The 26,748-nt window shown below is 41.0% G+C and overlaps 2 protein-coding genes across 2 annotated transcripts; both read left to right on the forward strand.

Moving 5' to 3' along the window:
* Positions 1–192: 192 nt before the first annotated feature.
* znf319b (zinc finger protein 319b) lies at positions 193–6,722 on the forward strand. The gene is made up of 3 exons (XM_044356098.1): positions 193–596; positions 1,551–1,649; positions 1,744–6,722. The coding sequence occupies exons 2-3, from the start codon at positions 1,645–1,647 to the stop codon at positions 3,602–3,604; spliced, it is 1,866 nt and encodes a 621-aa protein (XP_044212033.1). The 5' UTR covers positions 193–596; positions 1,551–1,644; the 3' UTR covers positions 3,605–6,722.
* Positions 6,723–8,252: 1,530 nt separating this feature from the next.
* Positions 8,253–21,097, forward strand: csnk2a2b (casein kinase 2, alpha prime polypeptide b). Its single transcript, XM_044357179.1, has 12 exons — positions 8,253–9,242; positions 9,704–9,815; positions 11,035–11,136; positions 13,412–13,462; positions 13,663–13,722; positions 13,898–13,981; positions 16,155–16,265; positions 16,551–16,652; positions 17,178–17,278; positions 18,908–19,056; positions 19,149–19,232; positions 20,384–21,097. The coding sequence occupies exons 1-11, from the start codon at positions 9,139–9,141 to the stop codon at positions 19,223–19,225; spliced, it is 1,053 nt and encodes a 350-aa protein (XP_044213114.1). The 5' UTR covers positions 8,253–9,138; the 3' UTR covers positions 19,226–19,232; positions 20,384–21,097.
* The last annotated feature ends 5,651 nt before the right edge of the window (positions 21,098–26,748 follow it).

Here is a 26,748-nt window from a genome sequence, read left to right on the forward strand (position 1 = left end):
TGACATATTAGCCATAGTTTCCACTTATAAACGGTCTCTAACATGTTTTCCTCTTTAAGAAACCAGGAATAAATGTAGTGAATAGGAATACTTTTGCTCATTTTTCTTACATTACACACACACACACATACACACACACACCCGGAACCTTGTGTGTGTGTGTGTGTGTGTGTGTGTGTGTGTGTGTATGTGTGTGAGTGTGTGTGTGTGTGTGTGTGTGTGTGTGTGTGTTATCTCTTGCGTTATTCATGTTCCCGTGCGCGGGCAGGAGATCAGAAGCTAGCCGACAGCTAGCTACCAATTTATAACAAAATGCATATCTTTTCTCCAGCCGACCGAAAGCCCTAGGAGCCAAATAAATGCATATATGAAACGGTGATGTTTATGGGGGGTTTTTGGGAAACCGCGGGAGAATTTTCCCCCATTTTAATGACCCGCAAATCCCAATTTTTTCGGCCCCCGGAGCCACAGAGCTCGAACAAGAGAGCCTCCGAGCTCCGTGTGCGGATGTGAACAGCGGACCTGGTGTTATTTCAGGGGGACTAGCTAACCTACGACAGACTGGCAGTTCATCGGGGATACTCTGAAAGCCCCAGGTATGTAAATACGGAGTTTCCACACAGCACTAACTAACAAACGTGTTATTTTCCCGGGGCTAGCCCGGTAACGTTAGCAAGTAGCAGCTAGGCTAGCTAACCTGTCGTGGCTACAGTGATCTTTGCCTGGAGACGAATAACGTTATGATGCGCAGACGCTACCCTCTTTGCTTTTTTACCGCGAATCGTTGAGCATTTGGATTTCTGCATTGAAAGGGGTGGAACAACATGACCGATAAAATAAATATTTAAATAGACGAGTTAATTATTTGTGGACAAGTGTGTATGTTAATGAGTGCTCACTTGCTCTGTGTGTTTCTGAGCTCACAGATGTTGCACATCTTCAAGTAAACCTGTTGTTTACAATCACGTTTCATAGGATCCTGCTTTTAAGCAATGTCAAAACAGTGCAAATGAGTTGTTATAATGTTCAGATTCCCTCCATCCATATGTACATGACTTCATGCTTTTCGGATGATAAATATGCCCTATGTAAACAAGTTTTTATGATCCCTTGTAACGGTTGTCACCAACCTTTTTATCTTCTGTCAGAGTTGCTCTATGAGCAGATGTGAACTATCTGCTCTGATCATTTGTTAGTGAGGCTTTTTGCATAGTTTGGTATCCAGCTATTGTAACATCATCTTACAGTATACAATACAGTGATATTACTTATCTACAGTCCTTCATGACTGTTTCTGCTGAATTTACACAGACAAATCATAACTGGCTGCTAAAGTTGGTGTAGAAATACTGTAAAAGCAATTTTGTTTGCTTCACATGTTTGAAAACTTTTTTTTGTCATCATCAGTGTTGACAGTTGGATCAGTGGATGTTGGAGATGCAACATAATGCTGAAATCCTTTAGCTTAAACCCAAATATACTGTTGGTATTCAGTAACATCTTGCTGCTCATTGATATTTTCACTCACCTTGACTTTGCTTTTCATACAGATACCACCTGAAGGTCAAGAATAAAGTGAAAGTAGTGGATTTTTTTCCATCTCCTGTTCCTGTCCTCAAATCCTCTTCAGTGTCACTTGCTTAAATGGAGTGAGTTTTTTTACCTTCTTCTTTCTCCTTCACACACACTGACGCTTTTAGTCCATTATTTAAAATATCTGCCAATCTCCCTCTTTCACTCTAGTTGGGCCACGCCAGCTGCCAAATTGAATCCCTACACCCGAGCCCGCATGACAGAGGCCTGGCAGCAGCATGCTGTCGCTCCACCTCCGGTCGTCCACACCATCGCTCCAGGAGCTGAGAACGCTTTGGGCTGTGCCGTGTATGGTATCGTACTGCAGCCGGATGCTACGTCTCTACAGCAGCAGCAACAGACTCAGCATGGACAGCACAGCCAGCACAGCCAGCAACACAGTGGGAGTCAGCAGCATGGAGGCGGGCAGCACAGTCAGCAGCAACACCCTGCCCAGGCCCAGCAGACCTCCCTGCAGGTAGGGACTGAGGGACACAAGTGTGGGGCCTGTGGTCACGATATCTCCCACCTCGCCAACCCCCATGAGCACCAGTGCATGGTGAGTCAGGACAGGTCGTTCCAGTGCACCCAGTGCATGAAGATCTTTCACCAGGCCACAGACTTGCTAGAACACCAGTGTGTTCAGGTGGAACAGAAGCCCTTTGTGTGTGGGGTGTGTAAGATGGGCTTCTCTTTGCTTACCTCTCTAGCCCAACACCACACATCCCACAACAGCGCTAATCCGATGAAGTGTTCAATATGTGAGAAGACCTACCGACCTGGTTCTTCTGGCAACGTGACACCCAACTCATCAAACAATCCCCAGCAGCCCAACAGCGACGGGGCCAGCAGCAGCTCATCCATCCTACCCTTCCCCTCGGCCCGAGACCGGCCGTACAAATGCTCTGTTTGCCAGAAGGGCTTCAAACACCTGTCAGAACTCACGCGGCACGAAAGGGTGCACACAGGAGAGAAGCCCTTTAAATGTGACACATGCGACAAGGCCTTCAGCCAGTCGTCACACCTACAGCACCACCAGCGAACACATAGCAACGAGCGTCCGTTCAAGTGTGCGGTTTGTGAAAAGAGTTTCAAGCACCGCTCCCACCTGGTGCGCCACATGTACGTGCACTCCGGTGAGCACTTGTTCAAGTGCAACTTATGTGAGCTGCACTTCAAGGAGTCGTCAGAGCTCCTTCACCATCCCTGCCACCCGCAGGGTTCCCGCCCGTTCCGCTGTGCCACTTGCGGAAAGGGTTTTAAGCGGCCGTCTGACCTTCGCCAACATGAGCGCACGCACTCGGAAGAGCGTCCTTTTCACTGTGACGAGTGTCAAATGAGCTTCAAGCAGCAGTATGCACTGGTGCGCCACCGACGCACACACAAAGACCCTACTGACCGGCCGTTCAAATGCAATCTGTGCGACAAGGGCTTCATGCAGCCCTCTCACCTCCTCTACCACCAGCACGTCCACGGCATGGACAACCTGTTTAAGTGCGCCTCATGCCAGAAAGAATTCAGCCAGTCAGGAGAGCTGCTCAGGCACAAGTGCGGCGAGTCGTCCAACACCTCGCCCGACAAGCCGTACAAGTGTGACGTTTGTGGCAAGGGCTACAAGAAAAGTTCAACGTTACAGCGCCATCAAAACTCTCACTGCCAGGAGAAGCCCCTCAAATGCTCGCTGTGCGACCGCCGCTTCCTGTCCTCCTCCGAATTCGTCCAGCACCGCTGCGACCCGTCGCGGGAAAAGCCACTCAAGTGTCCTGACTGTGAGAAACGTTTCAAATACTCATCAGACCTGAACAGACACCGGCGCGTGCACACGGGAGAGAAGCCGTACAAGTGCGACCACTGCAACAAGGGTTTCAAACAGCGCGAACACCTGACCAAACACCAGAGCACGCACTCTAGAGAGGGCCAATTCAAGTGTGTTTGGTGCGGTGAGCGTTTCAGTGACTTGGGCTCTTTGCAGGATCACACGGTGCAGCACACGGCAGACGGCGGGGGTTACCCTGTGCCCCAGTGCATATAAACCCTTGGAGACTTTATTACCTTGAACAGACAGTCTCCCTAAACCCCCCTGTCCTCTTGTCTATCCATTGTAGGCGATTTATTCAGCCTAACATTCACCACATTTGCAGGACTGTCCTGGGTATTATTACTGCATATTTCTACCAGTTCTACATCAGGTCTTTGTTGCTCTACTGACCTTTCCAAAGCTATTTAGTACTCCGACCCTGTTATTCCATACATTTTTTCTGTCCCTGCACTTTCCTTTTTGTCACACCTCTTTACCTTCTTAAACCTCTCAGCTCCACGTTCAGACAGTTGATGGCAGTGAAGAGGCCACAACCGCTTCACCGTCATCAGTCATGCTTACTTACTGCCAGTCTTGTCGGTCTGTTGGGTACAGACACAGGTGCCATAACGCAGGTAAATCTAGTAAACGCTTGCTTCCTTTGAAACGATCCTAAGTCAGACAGTCATTGTTTTATGTCTTTCGAACAGTTTGGAAGTAAGTATGTTCAAGTCTCGACTAAGTAAGCACCAGAAGGAGATCATTCCTTTTGGGTTTCTCCCCCCCCCCCCCCCCCCCCTTCTCCCTTTCTTTCTCCAACGACATCTGTTCCCCTCTCCATCCATCATTCTTCTTCTCATGTCTGCTTTCTTTTGCCTCCTTCTCGTCCTGTCTCAGCCCGTCGCTGTTTAGTATCAGAGGACTGGAAAGTTTGACAAACCCCTTCAGACACACACACACACACACTCGTACTCATTCGTCTCTGGTCAGGTAAAGGATGACTTCAAGTTTTTTTTGGTTCTCAACTCTCCGCAGCAATACAGAAACACTTTTTTTTTTTTTTCTTTTTCTTTTTTAGCCTGATAATCTCGCTCTAACCCCCCTGCCTCCACACCGCTCTGGGTTTTAGTATTTTGATGCTACTCATGAATGAAGTACCTGAAGCTCCTCAACTTAGAAAGCTCTTTTTTTTTTCCTTCTATCACATGTGAAGGGAAACAGTATGGAGAAGTTTGGGGATTTATTGTCCTATAGTGAAATAATTTGGGTGATAAAATGTCTGTGAGTGTATGTACGGGACATTATTATTATTGTTTTTTAGCCCACCCTCATTTGTACCAAACACCAGTATGAAACAGTACCCCATCCCAAACCGGCCAGCTGAATCTAACCATGAATTTAAAAAAAAAAAAAACCCATAATGGTTGATACCAATCTCACCCTTCAGTTTAGACATACAGTACATAGAAATATATATTTTACACTAATATACCTGTGATATTCCTGCAGAGATCAGCGCTGTTAGACTGCGTGTACTGAAAATGTCCAAGTTTGAACGTTACACTTCCTCTCTCAGCCTGTACATACTATGGATGTATGTGACTTGAGTGTACTTAGCCAGATGAGTTGGAAATTTCGTCTTTCTTAGAAAAAAAAAAAAATGTATTGAAGAACTGTTTTTTGTATACTTGCTACTTTTTACCATGTGAAATGTTTTGACAAATGCTCTTTGGTTGTTTTTGTAGTTCCATGTATTGATTGTATCGGTATGTTGCAGGGAATCTCCAAGAGCAACCTGTGTGTGTGTGTGTGTGTGTGTGAATGTATATGTGGTATTCTCTCAAACAGGGAAATGCAGACTGAAGAGAATTGTATTAGAAATGTTTCAACAGACCTGCGCCTTTTTTTTTTTTTTTTTTTTAAACATTTACTAACCTTCTGGGTCTGTCGGAGAGCTGTTTTTGCAGGACGAACCTGCACCTCATGTTGAATATTTTCCATGTTTTTGAAAGAATTATTGATGCTGTTTTCCTGTTACACGTTGCGTTGAGCTGGACGTTGTGTTTGCCAGGGTGGGTTTATACCAGAGTGAATGACGCCTTCCTCTTTTGAATGCTTTGATATTCAAGTTGTGCTTAAGAAGCCTGGAACACCAGTTGGTTTACATGTCAGCTGCGATCACCATTATTCCTTTTTTTTTTTTCTTATTCATCTGGCGAGCTGTTCCTGCTCTTTCCTCTCCCGTTTGCTCTTGATTCATAGTTTGAGTGCAGTATTGAAAAGTATTTAATACAAATGGAGGAGGCCAAGAACAGAAGTAACATTTTTATATTCTGGCGTTAAATTTTCTTTTTTTTGTTTCAGCCTTAAAACGGGGGCCGCTGTGCCTCTCTCTCTCTCTGCCTCTTCTGCTTTCTGTCTCTGTCCATCATCATCATCATCATCATCATAATGCGAGGTCAGATGGCTGATCTCATCAGCCATCATATTTTTATTTTTGTTTTCTCTGAATCTGGCATTACAAGACTTTGAGAACAACTGAACTTAAAGTAAGCGATAAGTACTGTATGTTTTTTTTTTTTATGGTTTCACATTTGTTTATATTATTTTTTTATTCCTATTCTTTAAATTTATATGGATATCTATATTCCTAGAGGGAGAGACCAGGGCCTTGTGGGTAGGTGTGGCTGCATTTTTTACAATGTAGAATTGTTTTCTAAGGCCAAAACACAGAAGAAAAAAACCATCTCTGCACAAATAATCCTGACGGGTGGTGATGTAAAAGGTGAATAATCGCTAATAACAAACACATCAGGGAATGAAAGATGGTGGGTCACAACCGTTCATGTTTGCCAAGAGCTACAAGTGCCGGAGGACTTTCTTTAAACTTGTTAATTGGTGCTGACACATCATCAGATGTGCATAATGACAAAACACTCCAGGTGCAGGATAAAAACCTAAGAGGACCTCACTTACTGTATAGTAATGACAGTAGACTTAACCTGTGTAATAATAATAATAATAATAATGATACAAGTGTATGTTCAAAGCCAAAGAATAATTCCAGCTCAGCAGCGATGGTATAGTTGTTAGTGTTTATCAGTCAGTGTATTATAGAGTAACGTTCAGGTGGGTGAAACAGTAACGGACCAACGTGGAAACGCAGCGAGGAAGTGAGTGTAAGTGTTAGCTGCACCTGAAAAAAAAAAAAAAAGTCACATCTTGATCGATTTTGGGTTTTAAAAAAAGTCATCTTATATCCAACAGGCAGGCGGTGTAAGGAGAGGAAATCTCCTGTATAAGCACAAATGACTAAATCCACCCTTCTGCTTTTAAACTGATAGTTGGGGGAGAAAAAAAAAGAAAAATCAGTTTCTGCACCAGTTCACCCACCCACCATCCTTTCCCCTCCTCTTTTCAGTTCCAGTGCAAAAAAACCCATCAGACCCTGGTGTCTCTTGCTCTCTGCATGCTTGCTGTGTTAGTTCCTGTGTTCTGTCCCTGGGAACTGGTGCTCCCCCCCCTCCCCTCCTCCCCTTCCTCCTCCTCCCTCCTCCCTCCTCACAGCACTGTTCCCTCCTATAGCTTTTTCAAATTGTATTGTAGTTTATGTGAATGATGTTCGGAAAAAAAAAAAAAAAGGAAAAGAAAAAAAACTTTGTGGCGACGTACAGTACGTGTACATTCATGCTAAGATTACCTGTATGTATGTAGCATTCAATTACACAGCACTAACAAATAAAACCTTTTTTTCATTTATAGAGTTACATGAGTCATGCCGTTATTCAAGAAGGAAAGCAGCTGCAGTTACTTTTATTATTTAAATGTTTGATTATTCCAGCAGAATACATTCAGAGATGAACTTTTTTGTTTTTTATTATGTTGTAGTACATCAGTATTTGAACTTCAGAATGCATTTTGAAGTGACTGTCCACATTAGATACCAGGTTTTCTATCCACTACTATGAAAATGCTCTGCTTTGAATGATTAGTGTCCTATATTGCTTCTCAAAATTTATTTCAATACCCATTTTAAGAATTCAAAATAACATCTACTTGAAAAAATAAAAATGCTAAATAATACATTTAAAAAAAATCAGAGGTTGAGCTGGTGGACACGAGATGTATGTAATTTACTGAAAAATCTATTCTCAGTGTCTGTGCGCTGGAGGTTTCAAGTTTCCCTTTATGTATGTGTAATTGTGATGTCACAAAATCATGCTCCTAGGTTCATGTTACTGAAATATTGGATCATTTGAACATTTATTGAAATGAAACCATGTGAGTTTAGAGGGAAAAATCACTATTTGGTGGAGCTGTTAACAACTCATAGACATGTGAAATGTGACCCCGACTACACACTGCTTTTTGTAAAATGTCAAAAGCCAAAAAGGTTGTAAACCACTGGTTTCATCTTTAACAATGTGTTGTATTTTAAAAGCTTGTTATATTATCTATTGTGTCAAATCTTCATCTGAAAAGTCACTAAAGCTGTCAAATAAATATAGTGGAGTAGAAAGTACAATATTTCCCTCTGAAATGTAGTAGAGTGGAAGTATAAAGTAGCATCACATGGAAATGTTAAAGGTACTTTAGCATAAGGTTACTTTCCACCACTGGTTTCGACCCATATGTCGGGAACCAGAGAAACAGAAACCTCCAGTCAGTATATCCATATATCTATATATGTATAGAGATAGTATAATTCTTAGGGAAACGTATCCAACTCAGGATAAATGGTCTATATTGGCTCAAAAATTGCCCTTATCAGATCCTGGTCACCAGAGGGCGCTGTGAATCATCGCATCCCTCATCTTCACCCCGGCAGCCAGCGGCTTTCACATCCGGGCGGCTCTCTTGCTCCTCTTCAATCGCAATCCGCTTCCCTTCCCTGCGCTCTCGACCGGGGAGGTCTGTGGCTGCAGAAGAAACCTCCGAATCCCGGGCCCTCCGTCGGCGTCTGGTACCGGGCCTCTGAGGCGCTGCTCCCCCCGCACAGCCGGTCGCCCATGACGCGGGCTCCGCCGGTGGTGGTGGTGCACGGCGCCGAGCGCTCCCCGTCGGTGCGACATCTCCGCGCTGAAGCAGCATCGCTGGCTAACGTTAGCTAACAACATCGATCTCTGTGCTGCTCCACCCCCCTCTCCCTCCGGTCAACCCCGCGACCGATCCGTCACATCAACCGCTGATTGATATCTAACACTGGACCACCGAGGCTTGCCCCCCCACTCCCCTCCTCCAACCGTCCATCGGCTAGCGCAGGAAGCCCACCCGTTTCCTCCCCCAACGTTTCGGATTTAGGGCCCGCAGAGAGAGTAGCCTCGGAGTTTTAACCCGTGATATTTAGATCACGAGCCCCCTACCCTACTCCTCTGTGGCCTTTTCAGGGGTCCGCTTCTTCTCTACCTCAACACCCCGCTGCCTCCCCGCCCCTGTGTGTAATCTCCTCTGCACTATACCCCCGACTCTGATCAGCTCGCTCCGACCTCCGCCGGCACCGGCTCTGCTGCTTCTGACAATCCGACCAAAGAGCGCTGCTCGGCGGGCACTGACTGCGGGGAACCCCGGTGGACATCTCTGGTTCTCTCCCACCCTGTCCCCCCATTTTTTCTCAGTCTGGCTGCTGAAGGAAGCTAGCTGGCTGGCTTGTTCCACTTCACACCCACACAGACAGCAAACTCCGTTATCCGTGTTACCCCTACAATCCCCTGCAGTCCGTGATCCACACCCCAGCACCGGCCCTCAGCGCCCGAGCCACGGGTCTCGCCATGCCGGGTCCGGTGGCCGGTAGCAAGTCCCGTGTGTACGCAGACGTCAACACGCTGAAGAGCCGGGAGTACTGGGATTACGAGGCCCACGTACCCAACTGGAAGTGAGGACATTTCTGTTTATTGCAGGTCGCTGTAATTGCATGCATGTGATGCCTGGCCACAGTATATAATGGATCCCTGTTTGCATGTGTGTTTGTTGGAGGGGAGAGGGGAAGTGTGGCAGATGGGTGTCTATTAATACATCTAGCTGTGAGGGTGTGATGACACTATGATAGTACAGTCTCTCAGGATCCTATCCCACAATCCTGCTGATCTGCACCGTCTGACACATTCCCCCCCATATCTGTCCCCATGTTCAGCCTGTCTCTCTTCAGGAACCTCTGCCTTGAGATCAGAACCAGAAATCACTTCATTCCCCCAAGACAGAGCCTTGTTTCAATGACAAGAACACTTGGCAACAGCTCATACTTTGACTTAATTGCATGCTGGCGCTGAAAACATTTTTCTGTCTTTCTCACACAGTCACACACGCTCTGCACTGTCTCTCTGTCTGTCCCTATAGCAACCAGGAGGACTACCAGCTGGTCCGTAAGCTGGGCAGAGGGAAATACAGCGAAGTGTTTGAGGCCATCAACATCACCAACAATGAGAAGGTGGTGGTCAAGATCCTGAAGGTGAGCAGGTTTGATCTGCTCGAGCAAAATGCCAAATGTGTGGTTTGGACCCCTCCGTGCTCATTTTCAGTGGTGTAATGTGGAAAAATTAGAGTCCTGAATTGTTAGAATTCCTGGAAACTGACACTGAGTTTGGTTGACAGGTTTTGTCTCAAAACTCTTTGCTTTTAAGTAGAGCTGAAAAGGTTTGTTGATAAAATGCTCAAGTCTTTTCTTTTCAAGCAAAATGCCAGTTCCAGCTTCCCAATTGTGATGATTTCCTACTTTTTTTGTCTTACATGATTGTAAACTGAGTTAGAGCTGCAGCGATTAGTTATTTATTTCATTTTTCAAGCAAAAATAACAAACATTCCCAAGCTCTGGCTTTCACAGTTGTGAGGATTTGCTGCTTTTCTTTCTCTTTTATGGTATTCAACTGATACATTTTGGGTTTTGGACTCTTGATTGGACAAAACAAACTATTTAGAGACATCAACATGGGTTTTTAGAAAAGTATAACAGGCATTTTCCACCATTTTTTACTTTTTTCTGACATTATATAGACCAAACCATTAATTGTTTAATTGAGCAACAGCAGATTAATCCATAATCATATTGTTTTCCTGCAGAAATAAAATCTGAGCTATAGTAACTTGTAGCAGGTAGAATTGCTGTGCTATTAACATGCAATAAAGCTTCGTGTCCACTCTGAGAACACAATATTGTCATAAATCATAATCATATAGATTTTTAATAATAAACCCCTGTTAGATTTTGCAGAGGAATAAATAAATGAAACACATTAGTCCATTCTTGTTTTGCCACAGTGTGTAGCAGTGATGAAAATGACCTCTAACCAAAGATAGACCTCCTCATGACGTCCTGCTGCACCAGCATCTGCTCAGCTGTTAGAGCAGTGATTATAACCGCTTCATTAAAAAACATAAAGCCCGGTGTCATCGCGATGATGCAGGTGACAGATGAGGATGCCTGTTAGCATGCCTTTCAGTGAGCCAACAGAGTCAAACGATCTGTCAGTCATTTAAATGTAAACATTGAAATGTCTTTGCACAGAGATTGACAGAAGGATGCTGGAGAGTGCAGCAGAGTCCGCAGAATCAGCAGCTTCTAGATGAGGAGTCACAAATAGCACGCGAGCAAACTTCTTGATGTGATATTTTCTCGTGCGATGCCCTAAACCTCTTCCCTTTTGATTTGTTTTTGTTTCCTCTTGAATCAGCCGGTCAAAAAGAAGAAGATCAAGCGAGAGATCAAGATCCTGGAGAACCTGCGAGGAGGGACCAACATCATCCGACTGGTGGACACAGTCAAAGACCCGGTGGTAGGCTTTCTCATGCTTTTTATGTCCTTTTTGTCTTTCTGTCATCAAGAAATAAGTGGAGTGTGCGGTTGAAACATAGCAGATGTTAAAAATGCTGGTTAAAGGTGCAAAATGAGTGCACGTTGTCAGTTTGCTGGTCTAAGGAGTCAAACATTTGCCAGAGAGGCTTTTTGAAGAAGTTAGTTGTCATTTTATATTTGGTTCCCTGCTTTCCTGGAGGGATGGACATCCAACAAATGTATTTTGAAAGCGATGTTGTCTACATCCTTGTTTACTTGCTAGCAGTCGTCTTCTTCTTGACTTTTTGTTAGCATATGTGTTTCTTGGTGCATTATCGTGAAGGATTGTAGATCAGTGTAATTATGTGAAGCTGGTAGTGGTGTGTTGTGTTGCTGTGTGCGTGTGCATTACAAACAAAAAATTGGCACACAACAACACTAACCTGATGCACCAGATGGTTTGTTACACAGATTCATCTGAGAAGTCTTAGAAACTGTTTGGAAAAGGGCAGGCACTTTCAAAAAATACTTGGCAGGTGATTGGACGAACCATCTGTCTATCAGCGTCTATCACGGGCTTCTCGGTGTTGTCACACCTAAACCACGCCTGTAGCTGCCAATAGTTGTAGGATGCTGATTGGTCCAAGCTACTGGTGGTTCGGCCTCAAGTGCTTGACTGGAAGCCTGATAAGATTAATTCTTGCGTGATCTAACAAAAACACAGTTCCATAGCACTGGTAGTGGTCCAACAGTACCTTTAACTGTAAGTGGAAGCTATGAGTTACTGTTTATGTAGCAGCAACTTATTAAAAAGCTCAGATCACATCTTTCCAGCTTCATCTTGTTAATGTAATGACATTAGCTCATTGCAACAAATGAATTGTTGCTATAGAAATACCATCTGTGACTGATGGCTGAAAAACAACTGCTGGCACAATAATGATAAATAAGGTATTATTATTTAGAGCTGCAATGATTAGTCATTTAATCAATTAGCTGATTGACAGAAAATTAGTCAGCAACTATTTTGATAAGCAATAATTGTTTTTTCATTTTTTCAAGTAAAAATGGCAGACATTCATTGGTTCCAGCTTCTGGAATGTAAATATTTGGTGTATTTATGTGTCATATATGATAGTGAACCGAATATCTTTGGCTTTTGGATACAACAAGCAATTTGATACATCTCCTTTGGCTGCAGAAAATTATAGCCAAAGCGATTATTTGAATAATTGAGAAAATAATTGTCAGATGAATGGATAATGAAAATAATCTTTAGTTGCAGCCCTTGTATAATGCTGAGGGGATGATGCCTCTATAAAACCAGTAGTAATGCCAGTATAATGCACCTTAGATGATAAAATACAGAAATATCATTTACTTTTGTTTTGACTGTATGAGTTTTTTCTTTTTAATTGACTGTTTTCAATCCCAAACACTGGCTCTTCCTGCAGCACATCAGACCTACGTGTGTGTCACATTTGGATATTTAAGTTCAAGTAAGCATCTGCCAATACTGTAATCATGAGTTTAAATAAATGACGGATGTTAGGACTGATAACAAGTGTGGCTAATGACAGAATCACCTCTGGGATGGCGCTGATTGATGGACTGGATGATTACTTTTATCTTGGGGATGAATCCTGTTGCTGTTGGAATCTGGGACAAAGAATCATTGTAATTCTCATTTTGTGATTATAGTTTTCCCAATAGTCTGGGAATTTACAAGTGTAATCCAAACCAGGAAAGTCAGGAAATTTGACAAACTATCTTGGGAATTTGGGGAATGTTTTATGAATGTAGCCCATTTGTTCTTTCAGTCTTCAGTAAGTTTGAAACTGCTTTTCTCTACAGCGATCCAAACTGTGCTGGCAACCAGACTGAATACCTCCTTTTTGGAACTTTCTGAGCTGGAAAACATACAAAAAACAGGAAGGAAGAATATTTTTAGGCCATGAAAGCGCTCTGATTTAGCCAGGGTGTCTTTCAGTGCAGTCATGGGAACCCTGCAGGGTCCTTTTGTTTGGGATCAAGTTTCCTGTAAACCTACTGGGGTTAGAAAATGATAATTATACTCAGTTTTCTGGACCGTTTTAGTCGAAATCAAAAAGACGGTTATACTGTATGTATGTAGACTGTGATGATTTCTAATTCCATTCTCTGATCAATGAAGTGTCTGAATCACATCCTGCTCTGTGTTCATTGTTATTGGTGATTTCTATTTGACTGATTTTTGACTTTCTGACCTTCTCTTTCTCTCCGCGGCGGCTGCACAGTCCAGAACTCCAGCGCTGGTCTTTGAATGCATCAATAACACAGACTTCAAGGTACAATGATCACCTCTCTGCTGCATGCTTCTGGGGTGCTTTTGTTAGATCATCAAAGCCGCATTCAATGCTTTCTACTTTCACTGCAGCCGTTTACTTCTTCATCATGTCCATTATAGAAGTGTTTTAATCAATGGGCTCAGCTTTTTTTCAAATTCAAGGTTCAAACCCTAACACACATTTGATTTTTCTCCCTGCAGGAGTTGTACCAGAAGTTGACAGACTATGATATCCGTTTTTATATGTATGAACTACTGAAGGTGAGACTTTTTTCTTTTTTTTTTAATTTACAAATATATTTCACCATTTAATAAGCAAGAAATTCTCACACTTAGTATTTCTGGCAGTGCTCCCGGGAATTCACAAGACTGTGTACGCATATTGGTATCTTTGTCTGCTCTGACATGTGTGTGTGTGTGTGTGTGTGCCTGCCAGGCTCTGGACTACTGTCACAGTATGGGAATCATGCACCGTGACGTCAAACCCCACAATGTGATGATCGACCACCAGTTGAGAAAGGTAGGTGGTGCCCTATATAGTCTTTTTTTTTTTTTTTTTTTCTTTTTTCTTCACACACCCACACACATTCTGAATCCTGAGCTGTATATTTACTCTGCTTCTTTCTTCATGTAATATGTGTGAATAGAGTGGGAGGTAGATCCTTAAAATAACAGCAGATTTCATTTTGGTGTAAATAAATCTCTTGTGCTGCTCTCTGCTGGTAAATCCTAAAACACATTCAATCTGCAGGGCAGGAGTTATACCAGTGCTGAGGACGCCTAGGAGTGGGCCAGTTTGGCGTGCTCTGTTTTGAACTGGCTGTTGTCCCTTTAAAAGAAAGTTGCAGATTTCCTCATTTAAAACTAAATGCAACGCAGCAAATAAACAAACTCACGTTTCGCAGTGTCTCTGTCATCACGCAGAGCATCAACAGTAGCGTGAGATTTCTCCCAATCCCTTAAAAATATGTGTAACGTAAACATTAGCAGCTAACCTGCTAGCTAAAACTAGCTAACAGCTAACATTAAGCACAAGCAGCTAAACACTGTAAGTATTAATACATGTGTGTTTTAAAGTTTACAGTTAGGCTAATCAGCTATATAGGGAACAGGAAGCTTTTTGAGAGGCGACCTCAGCCATTTCCCTATAACTAGACTTTAACACACACACACACATACACACACATTTCTCTGTAAGCACACAAACACTTCTTAGAGAAGTTTCTCATCAGTGTGTCTAATGTTTAACGTGTAAAAAAGTGTTTTAAGTCATTTTTGTGACTGCTATGATCTCAGACTCAAATGCTAATGGTTGCATCCTTATCCCATTTATAGACTTTATCATTAAAATATAACAATTAATATAATGAATTATTCACATTTTTAAAAAAAATCAGACAGCATTTTGTTGAAAAGTCAAACATTCAGTGTACAGTTTTAATAAACTCAGTACTGTTACCCCTAATAGTTGATTGTATACTGTCTTCATACAGTGTAATTATCACTTATTGTTATTGCATCATTGGTTTTGACCTTGCTGCCCTACATTTTGGCCGTGATGCCCCAATAAATTAGTATTTATCAAAGGCCAAATTGGCCTTGCCCTAAAAATGACTTAATTGCAGGCCTGAATCTGTATTCATGTCATGAAGGATTTTATTATCATTAAGAAATATCACCTGGTGCAGACTGAGTGTGAGCAGTGATGGTGGAACAGACTAAATAAATGTGTGTCATCTCCAGAGGGCAGGCCAGTTGTAGAGATAGTGAATATAAAGTGATTTCTGGGAAAGTGGAGTACAGAAAAACTCAGCACTAGACATATTGAATTCAGTTCCCTCTAAAAAAGGCCTTAGAAGGTATTTAAAAACCAGACAGTTTTTTATTTGTGGCTGTCAGGAGACATTAAACATGTATAAACTACAATTGGGACTAGTGCAACAGGAAGCTGTTTAATTGTTATTGAGTTTCCAGTCAGCAGCATCAGACCTGCAGCAAACTGTCACCACTGCTGGCTACAGCAGCCAGGAAGCTCACTGAGTCATAAAAGGAGCAAGTGTCAATTTTAGCAAGAACTTAAATCAACTTAAATGAATCAGTTCTTTTGTAATTAGTTAATCCATCCATGAACCTTTTGACACTTATCTGGATCCAGATCACATTAATCTATTAATTCTATTTCTAGGAATTATTTATATAATCAGCTTAGAAGTACTGGCTAAATGTATGTATCTAATAAATAACTAAGCTGTATTGACCTCCTTTGACTGATATGACTGCGGAAACTGTATTAAATTGTATTCTAATGTTATTACAAAAGTCTTACATTTAATTATTCAGTGAACATTGCAGAAACCCTGTAAGCAAAAACAAAAAAAACAATATGATATCATTTTAAATGGCTGATTACCACTTTATCTGTTGCTGATCCACTGTATGCTCAACAACACAGAATTACTTTCAAAAATACACTTCCAGTCTTGTCCAGCAGGGGGCAGCAGACTGACATGAATTAACCCAGCAAGCCCAAAGTGAAATTAGGTTACAGCTGATGTTGTTTTTCTTTCTTAATATTAAAGTTCCCCCCCACTTAAAAAAGCAGAGTATTTTAATATGTTTTTAAAATGTCTCAAGTATATTTTTAAGTTTCTGTGAAGTGAAGCAAAATTTAAAGAAATTGTGTGTTTCCATAGCTACGCCTTATAGACTGGGGTTTGGCAGAGTTCTACCACCCTTCCCAGGAGTACAACGTCAGAGTGGCATCACGATACTTCAAAGGCCCCGAACTCCTGGTGGACTATCAGGTAACACACACATACACACACACACACATCTCAAACCAGTCTTCTTATGCACATTCATGTCCCAGGAGCAGACTTAACTGTGAATACATGCTTTTAAGATTTAGTATTTCTGTTTGTGTCTCACACTTAAATGCAAGAAATCACACATGTAACTTATGCATATCTGAATTTTTAACACTTACACCAGTCACCCATTCATGAGACAAAAGTTATTACTACACATGTATCATTTTGATGTCTGTGTTCTCATCATCTGCAGTGCTGTTTGATGATTTTGTGTTTCAGATGTATGATTACAGTCTAGACATGTGGAGCTTGGGCTGTATGTTGGCCAGTATGATCTTTCAAAAAGAGCCCTTCTTCCATGGACAAGACAACTATGACCAGGTACGTCTGACAGATGTGCAGCTGCTGCACAGCAGCAACAACAGCGGCATATTTATATCAAATTAGACAATTAGAGTTTCATGCACATATACTGAACAACACACAAAAGAAAATCTGAGAGTCAGAGGACTTTTTGGGGTGTCTTGTGTCACAGTTAGACGCAGGATGTCCCAAACATGGAATGGAGACAACCTGGATTTGTAGTCTGGAACTTTGTTGGTAGCAGTCTGTAGTGTCAGCTGTAATAATAGGAAGAGGGTGCTGTTGTTCCAGCACAAAGAGACTTAAAGATCTGAGAGTTTCTCACAAAGGTGGAAACTGTGAATGTCTGATTTGAAATACAATTTCAAATAAGTTTCCATTAAGAGAGAAGGAAAACAAATGCAAGTGGATCAGGGAGAAGGGAGCAACATACAACAACATCTGAACCATAGTTTTATCTGTTAATGATCAGTGTAAGTGTTGATATATTTAAATCTCAAAGTGATACACAGACTTTGAACCCTGGTCTGTTGTGTTCTCCAGCTGGTGCGAATTGCCAAGGTCCTGGGGACAGACGAGCTGTTTGGCTACCTGCGCAAATATCACATCGAACTGGACCCGCGCTTCAAAGACCTGCTGGGACAGTAAGTCCACTCTACCACTGCCTCCCAGATCACTATCTCAGCCCACGCATTGTGTTGAGCTGGTCTGGAGCTGAACGTGGCATAGAGGTCAAAATCAGCTAAATGTATTCAGAGGTGCAGCAAGGTAACGTAGTAAGATTATTAGAAGAGCATCCACTCTGCTAAAGTTTCCTTGAGATTAAGGATGCTAATTTTAAACAATGATAGTCGGCCATCCTCTGAATGCTTTAGGTCTCTAGTTTGTGGTTGTAAAGTTTCATGAGGCTCTGATTAGAGGTCACAATAGGTTATTTTATACAGTGAGGTCAAGTTTCAAAAAATGGTCTCACTACAAAGAAATGGCTATTATGGGGACTAACATCATCACATATGAATACAATTGTGCTCATTGAATCCACAAGAGTCTCAGCTTTCCAGTTACCAAATTTATGCAATTTTAAGACTGTTTACGGACTCGTGGGTAACCATAGAACCAATTTTCATCCAGATATCTTGAGGTGAGAGGTCAAGGGACCCCTTTGAAAATGGCCGTGCCAGTTTTTCTCTTGCCAAAATTTAGCCCAACTTTGGAACGCAATTCCTGACAAGCTAACATGACATGGTTGGTACCAATGGATACCTGAGGTCTTTTAGTTTCATATGATACCAGAATCATCACTAGCTTTAAAACTGAGCCCGCTACAGCAACTAAAAGACGGTAATGTTTGCCAAGGACGCCAGCATCTTTGGGGAGTTTAAGAGGTTAAACTGCAGGACAGTGGGAGTTACAAACATGATTCTCCATTGCAGCCTCCAGTCTCCTCTTAAGTAATGTGCTGAGGGGAAATTTGGAGGGAAACCAACTTAAGCTACAATATGTAATCACAGAGTCTTAAAGGTAACCTGTAGAGTTTTCCTGTAAACATTTTCTATGTGGACATTCAGTGTTTCTTCTCCGTGAAAGGGTGTACATTTGTAGCCTAACAAACATGTTTACATCCTAATAAATCATTAGCAAAATCAATTATTTAAATAATTTGAAACCTTCTTTGTTTACATCAGCTACCAGTGTTCTTCTTTGAGGCCTTGTTACATTTCTTGGTGTGTTACCGCCACCTACTGCCAATCAGTGGAATAGTGAGAAACTGAGGGAATGTAATGTATGTCTCCTCCTGAGCACATATTTGGGAAAATATAAACACGGAACCGCTCATCAAACATTGCTCTGTTGTGCCACAAGTGGGCAAAAACTTTACAGGGTACCTTTTTAAGTTATTCTCACAGTTCATCTGTTGGAATACACGTCGACAGTAGTAATCAGTAAAGAAAATAACACAAGCAGACAACTTTTTGAATTCTTTATGGAAGAAAAACATTGCCTGCCACCGCCAGGGTTTCTGTTTAGTAGCTAACCCTGACCTATGACCCCTCCAATGAGGAAATAAAGTTTCCTCATTGGGGTTTATGTGCTAATTAGACAGAACCACACTTTGGGGTTCACAATAAATGATAATACTATATTGGCATAATGGACTAAATAAAACAACAAATCAGAGTGCAGGAGACGAGAGAATCTTCTTACAGCACAGTCAGTAGTTGGCCAACTAGCAGAGTGGTGTCAAACTGTCACTCTGTACTGTGTCCCTGCAGGCAGAGCAGGAAGCGCTGGGAACAGTTTGTGCAGACGGAGAACCAGCACTTGGTGAGTCCTGAAGCTCTGGACCTGCTGGATAAGCTGCTACGCTACGACCACCAACAGAGACTGACCGCCACAGAGGCCATGGAGCACCCCTACTTCTGTAAGGAAGACACTGGTTTTCTGCATTTAGAGTAGTTTTAAGCTCCAAGTAGCAAAACTTAACAAAAAAAATGTTCCCGTCTCCTCCTGCAGACCCTGTAGTAAAGGAGCAGTCTCTGTCAAACTCTGACAACAACATGGTTTCCAGTGGCAACACTACAGCGCGATGAAACACAGGTATCAGTCTGAAAACAGTGACGCAGAGTTTTCAGGAGGCCGTTGTGATTATCTACATGACAGTAGATCCAGTAGAATGGTTCATTTTTGTCGAGCATCCAGGAACTTTTTAAGGGATTTCTTAACAGTAGAGATGGGCATTATTGGACATTTTGGCTATTTTCTTACTATTTTCTTGATATTTTCTCACTTAAATGACAACAAAAAAATTGAATGCAGATACAGATTCATAAATCATAAAAATCTTTATTATTATAATAGCAATAATGATGATGATATTCTAATAATTATTCGGATGAATGCTTTCTAGTTTTATTTACATTTTTTACTGATAGTGAAAAATATAAGTTGCCGTTTGCGTTGTTTGTTTTTTTTACAAAATACTTGTGTGAACTGAGTAATGTTGTGTGGGAGTGTGTGTTCATGTTTAATTCAAACCTCTGACTGAACTCAGAACTCACTAGAAACTGTAGTCCTTCGTTATTTCCCTCCAGTCTATTTTTTTTCTCATCTTTGTATATTTATGAAGCAGATGCATAAGTCCAGGATTATGTGTTTATCTCCAAATTTGGTCATTTTTGAATTTTAGATAAATAAACCATTAAAAATACCCTCTGGTTTATCAAAACAATTCATCGTCGCCAAGCTGAAAGCAGGGCTGTTTTTCCCAGCTTATGAAAAGTTGATGTTTCTCCGGGCAGTGAATGATCTTATTATCTGTTATCTTACCTTTCATTCCATGTGCTTGATAATTGAAAGTTAAATTTATGTCCTACAAAAATAAACCTGGTAACAGTAAGGTCAAATGCTGAAATCACAGACCAGCATGGCTTAATTTTTCATTCACCACTAAGACTTCAAAACTAAACAAAAAACAACCATTAACACCACCTCACTGTGCTGTGGTTAGCAGAAACATGTCACATAGCACCAGCCAAACCAGAGTGATGTAGATGTGTGATACATTTAAGGGCAAACCAACATTATTAACTGCTGGCATAGATGCTCATTCCCTCATTTGGTGTTTTGTTGGTAGAGTATCATCTAACAAGTCGCTGCTAAATCTACCATACAAGAAAGTGATTGAGAAAATGCTGATTTCTGCAATTATATCCTCACATGCTTCCTTTTCTCTCTCTCTCTCTCTCCAGATGTGAAGAAGAAGGATGTTTGTTACCTCAACTTTGTACCCAGTTGTGACAGTAACTTTGACAAGTGTACAGTGACAATGGATCAAAGTAACTCTGACCAGTTACACACTCACTGATATGTGCATACTGATACACACATCTACACACACATACACACATCAGTGCAAGCACACCTCTACGCACACACACATGCAGACACATATACATACACCCTCCTCCTCTGTATCAGTCTGTGATTGGCTTGTCCTGGTTCCCTGTCCAGCAGCCTGACCAATGAGCTTGAAGCTGCTCCCCCTCATCGTTCCCTCAAACGGTCTTTTTTTCCTCCCAGCTCAGTCTCACGTAGGTCAACAAGGACAAACTACTTTTAAAGACAATTCAAACCCCCTCTCTCCCTCTCTCCTCCCTCTCCATCCATCCTTCCTTTATATCATCCCCTCTTTTGATTGCATCAGCATGGAGAATGAACAGGAGAGTGAGCCTGTACAAGTCCCGACCCCCTCCCAGACCCGTTCATCCATTCATCCATCCATCCGTCTGTCTGTCTGTCTGCCCCCGCCTCCTCCCTCCCCATCATGTACCCCAACAGACAGACAAACGTCTTAGCACTACTCCAGTTCTGAAAGTGGCATGGTGGACTCTCTCTAGATAGAATGATGATGATGATAATAATAATAATATTAATGAAAAATAAATGATTTTTATTTAGATGAACTCTGACTGCGTCATGAGTGAATTTATTGCATGTTAGTTCTGTCTTTGTGTCAGGTGACATAATGTATTTTTACTTGAGAAACACTCTGGAAGGTGATTTTAAAAAAAACTTGGCTTGGAGAATACAAATTTATAACAGAAAGCTGTGTTACACACTAGAGGTGTGGAGTTTGAAACATGTGGGTGTTTACTAGTCAGGAGATCAAATGAGAAATGTTATTTAGTTGGACTTTGGGAAATGTATGAACTAGTGTTTTTGGAGCTTGACCATTTTAAAAATCAGAATATTTTGACGTTTTTTTTCAATAATATGTGCAATATTGAGTATTTCGGGTGTTTGTGTGGAGTCTCAGTCTCTAATCTCAGAACTCACTGGGACCGTATTTTTTTCTGTTATTTTCCTCAATTGTCTTCCTTTTCCTCACATCTCTGATATGCACAATATATTTTACTCAAGTTGAAACAGTTTGAACTTAGATGTGTTTTCACTTCAATCCGTGCCACCCAGGGTCATTTCACATCCATTCTGTGGGGGGAATAATAATAATTTATTCAGTTCAGGTCAAGGTTTGCAGTCAGAGACTATGAAGGTCCTTTCACTCCTCCTATAAGCTAAATGATAGCATCACTGTTCAAATGCACTTGAATACACCGCCATGATGTTCAGTGTTGATTCTGCCTTCAGTAGTTTGACAAAATTAGGCCTGTACCAGTGGTGGAAAGTAACTAAGTACATTTACTGTATTTAAGTACAATTTTGAGGTACTTGTACTTAACTTGAGTATTTCCATTTAATGCTACTTTATACTTTCTACTCCACTACATTTATTTGACAGCTTCAGTTACTTTTCAGATGAAGATTTGACACAATGGATAATATAACAAGCTTTTAAAATACAACACATTGTTAAAGATGAAACCAGTGGTTTCCAACCTTTTTGGCTTTTGACGTTTTACATAAAGCAGTGTGTAGTCGGGTCACATTTCACATGTCTATGAGTTGTTAACAGCTCCAGCAGTGATTTTTCCCTCTAAACTTCTCACATGGTTTCATTTCAATAAATGTTCAAATGATCCAATATTTCACCAAAAATCAACGATAAGAGAAAAAATCCAAATACTGAAAACAGATTTGTGTATCAGAACTTTGTTTTGTCTTCTTTCTTCTCCCATTAATCATCTCATGACCCCTCAGATTTATCTGCTGACCCTTTGGAAGGACTCGACTCCTTGGTAACCACTGGACTAAACTAGCTGACTGTATATAAAGTAGTTGAAACTAGCTCCACCTCCAGCAGCTACAACAGTAACATGCTGCTCTAACACTGATGCTTCACTATTAATAATCTAATGATGTCATATATAATAATATATCAGTCAGAGGGAGGAAAGGAATACTTTTGCTAATACTTACAGTATATACTTTTACTTGAGTAGAATTTTTCATGCAGGACTTTTAATGGAGTATTTTTACATTGCTGTATTGGTACTTTTACTTAAGTAAATGATCTGAGTACTTCTTCCACCGCTGGCCTCTATAAACTGTTTATAAGGTAAATAACTCACAAGCCAAAATTGGCAACAGTTATCACATCATTATTGTTTCTGCAGCTTTCATGTCTTTTAATAAACAAACAGTAACATATTGTATATCACAGTGTAGCTGACAACCAGGACTCTCAGTCACCAGTGAGGAGCTCCATTGCTAAAAGCTACTAATTTGGTCAGTTACACACAAAGTTTACTAACTGGTCATATAACTCCAAGTGAGGCTGTAGCAGCAAACCTCCTGAGTGTATTGAATTTAGAAAAGGTGTGTTATATTGCTTATGATTTCAGCTTTTCATTTGTAAGAAGATTGTGTTATTTCTTCCTTCAGGAGTTACATAGCCCCTCTATAAACTATAGAATGACATAAAGAAGCAAAAGTTGATGAAGCGTAGTAGAAAACTGTTCATGAAAAGTAAATAATGTATATAAAAAATATATGTAATTTAATAAAAGAATAAAACATATAAAATACATTTTTAAAATGCCATTCTGTGAAAAAAAGATGAGATTTGAAAACAGAACCAGAACACTGATTATTAGGAACTGTTGGTTTTACTTGAATCCTCTTTCAGCAGTGGTTCAACTCCCACACAGACACCTGTTATTGTAACTTTCCATTCACTCTGTTTTTAACTTCAACCTGTAACCTGTACTCATATGTACTGTAAGCCCACACTGAAAACCAACCCCTATGACTATAATGTTCCAAATGACGTGTGGACTGCTGCAAAGCTGACGTTGGACAGTCTGACAAGCACACCTGCACTCTGTGCTATGACAGACAGACACTGAGCCTCTGTAATGAGAGTGGCTGACACCAATCAGCTGATAAACTAAGTGTGTTTGTGTGAGTGCGAGTGTCTGAGTATGAAAGCTGAGTCATGTAAATCTGCTACAACTATAGCTCACAGCCAACTGAAACGATGGATGTCATTCTCTCTGTTTCAGCTTTGTACGCAGTACAAAAAAACCTTAAAACAGTACTTCACTGATTTAGCCTTGCACTCCTATAACATTGTCAGATTCACAATGGACTGTTTGAAAAAAAATTATCAAATGCAGCGGAACCAGAGATATCTTTCTATTCCACAAATTCTTCATACTTGTCAAAACTTGATGCATATATTACCCACAATGCAACTCACTTCCACCCACTTGACTGTACTTTTGTAATTTTGCATATAGCTGCTAGCCTCAAGCAGAGATGAGGAGCAGCTGTAGAGGTCTGGTAACCTCACTTCTTTCGAACTCCACACTCCCAGATTGTTTTCATTTTCACACTTGTAGTCTTTGGCCCCAACTGACACTGATTCAGGTGACATCACTTGAGGCAATTTATCAGAGTATGAGGAGCTTCCTCTTTTTCACATATATATAGTAGTACAGTACTTCCCAAGACCTGCAAACTGGCTTTGATGTGTGGAGTTCCCCTTTAAAGCATCTGTTTTTTTCATTTTAACAATGGATCACATGACGGCTTGGGTGAAAGAGGTTGCTGAAGGTGTCCCAAACATCAACCAGCAGCATGGGTCAAACGCACAGAAGCTCCCTCACACAAGAAATGTTAGCATGAAAACAATAAAGCAACGCCAGCATATAATAATACAAATGTTAGTAACAGTCGTAATGTTAGCACACTGAAAAACTGAAGATCCGAAAATCTGCCTTAGGCATGCATTTCACTGATGCTCGGAAACTCGCATGTATGGCGGCTACCAATAAAAATGGGAGCGTAGACAGCTGCGTCCTGTGGAAGATCTGAAGCCACCAATTAGAGAGCAGCCTCAGGTCACCTGCTTGCCAAAAGGACCCACGTACATACACACTCATTTGGCTGGTGCCCCTCACACAGTAAATGTAAATACTTTTGTTATCTACCTGTGGTGAAAAAATACGTAAATTACATTAAGAAAAAATGAAGTGTACATATTCACATAGAAATCAACCAAATACAATTTGAAAACAAACGTTTAATAAATGCTGGCATGACTACAAGACACAGGGTGAGAGTAAACATTTTTCATTTCAAAGTTATTTCATAATGAATTCATGTTTAACATAATAGCCCCTCTTCTCTGGGTAATCGGATAATTGGAACGAGCGTGGCACCCTGAATTAACCAGCCACCACTGCTACCCACCCAGCACCACACAGTGAACATAGCTAGCGACTAGCTGGAGAACATAGTGGGGCATTTAGCTGCTAAAGAGACAGATATTTCTGTCAGGAGATGGTGGAGACCAAAACGGAGAGATGATGAGCATGTCATTCTGAATCGCATTTTTGTTCATCTGATAAATGTAAGTCCAATATTTGACAGCTAGCTGCTGAGTGTGTTCGCCATGTGGTGCTGGGCAGGTAGCATACAGTGGGTTTATCAAATCTTCTTCACTGAAAATGATACTGATGAGCAATATGAGTGAATCAAGACAGTGAAGTTGCAGGCCGTAAAACCAAAACAATTAGCTGAAAGACGCTAATAACCTCCGACCTGCATGGTGGGTGATAATTATCTGGGGGTTTGTGAGTATGATTGACCCCTTTAGCATTACACACAGTTATCTGATCCATTGTTAATATAGAAATATTGATTATAGCAGCTTTAAATTTAGATTTTAGAAAATGCATTCATGATGTTACTTTATTGGTTTTGGTGAGCCAAATAAATCAATTGAAATTAACATAAAGTCAAACAAAAATATTAAGCCACCAAACTTAGGAATTGTCATGTAAGCACATCCATGTGGGGCACTGCTGCATTGGTAGTAATACACTACAAATCCCACAAAAACTATTTTTATAGGGATGAAACTATAAATACAGACACCAGTATCTGCAGTGTGCTGTTGGCAGTTATGACTTAAATTATACTATGTGACTTGTTAGTGAGCAAAAACAGGAAGGGAAAGTTGTATTTGCATCATTCAGGGCGATAGCTGCTCATTTCACAGAACTCTCATAGAGGCCACACTATCTATGCTATATTAATAGACCATTCAGAGCTGTGTGAACTAGTGATAAAGTTTTAAAATCAGTTCTAAAAGAGACAAGAAGCCAATGCAAAGATGCTAAAAGTTAAAGACAATTTTGCTTTTTTACCTGAACTGTGAATGTTCACTGTACATGAAATCATTTCTCACAGTAAACCAGTCTTTGTTCAGAGCCAGGCTAAACTTTGCATATCTGATGGCCACCATCTGATGGCTGAAAACATTTTGAATCACTTTTCATTCTGTAGTGGCCTCAAAATGAAAAACACTGCTACTTTTGACAGGACAAATTTTAAAAAAGGCACTTCCTCAGTGTCCTAGTCCTCATTTAAGAGTCACATCCTAAACATCCAACCATGTTGGAATGTGACAGATTGTACATAACTTTTCTGGTTAGTAAGTGATTATTTCACTTCACATGTCCCCATAACACTAAGCAGTTTTGCATCATCAACATTTGCCAGGCAGTTTGTGACATTTTAAGTAAATATGATAAAGAGGTAAGAGATGTATAATTATAAGAAATTAAACTGAACTACAGTGTACCACAGCACTATTTCAGTGTTTTACCACTCGCTATTCACTTTCTTATTTTGTGTAAGGGTTTTAGCTATGCTAGCAGCTTGGCTCTATGGATGACAGTGTCTGTCTGTCTGTTGGTCGGTCTGTCCACCATTTTGGTTTGGACTGAAAGTGCTCAACAACTACTTGATGGATTGACACGAAATTTGGTCTCAAGGATATTAATACTGACTTTAGTGATCTTTTCATCTAGCACCATCAACAGGTCAAAATTTGAATTTGACATTTTTGGCTTTTAGTGAAATATCTCAATATCTATTGGATGGAAATAAATCCATGGTGCTCAGAACATGAACCCTAATGACCACCAGCAGGTTAAAGTTTCCACTTATTCACAGTTGCCAGACAATGTATCCTATTCAAATAATTTTGCTGATCCCTTGGCTTTTCCTCTTGCGCCAAGAAACAAGTGATTTGTTTTAGATGTGTCTCAAGAAATGTCTTAATATTGCAAGATGTTTTAATGGAGATCCTGATGCAGATTGGAACATTTTCTACAACTAAAATAACACATTTTAAAGACTGCCC

This window comes from Thunnus albacares, chromosome 7, assembly GCF_914725855.1.
Source record: "Thunnus albacares chromosome 7, fThuAlb1.1, whole genome shotgun sequence".
In the NCBI taxonomy this organism is placed as follows: Eukaryota; Metazoa; Chordata; class Actinopteri; order Scombriformes; family Scombridae; genus Thunnus; species Thunnus albacares.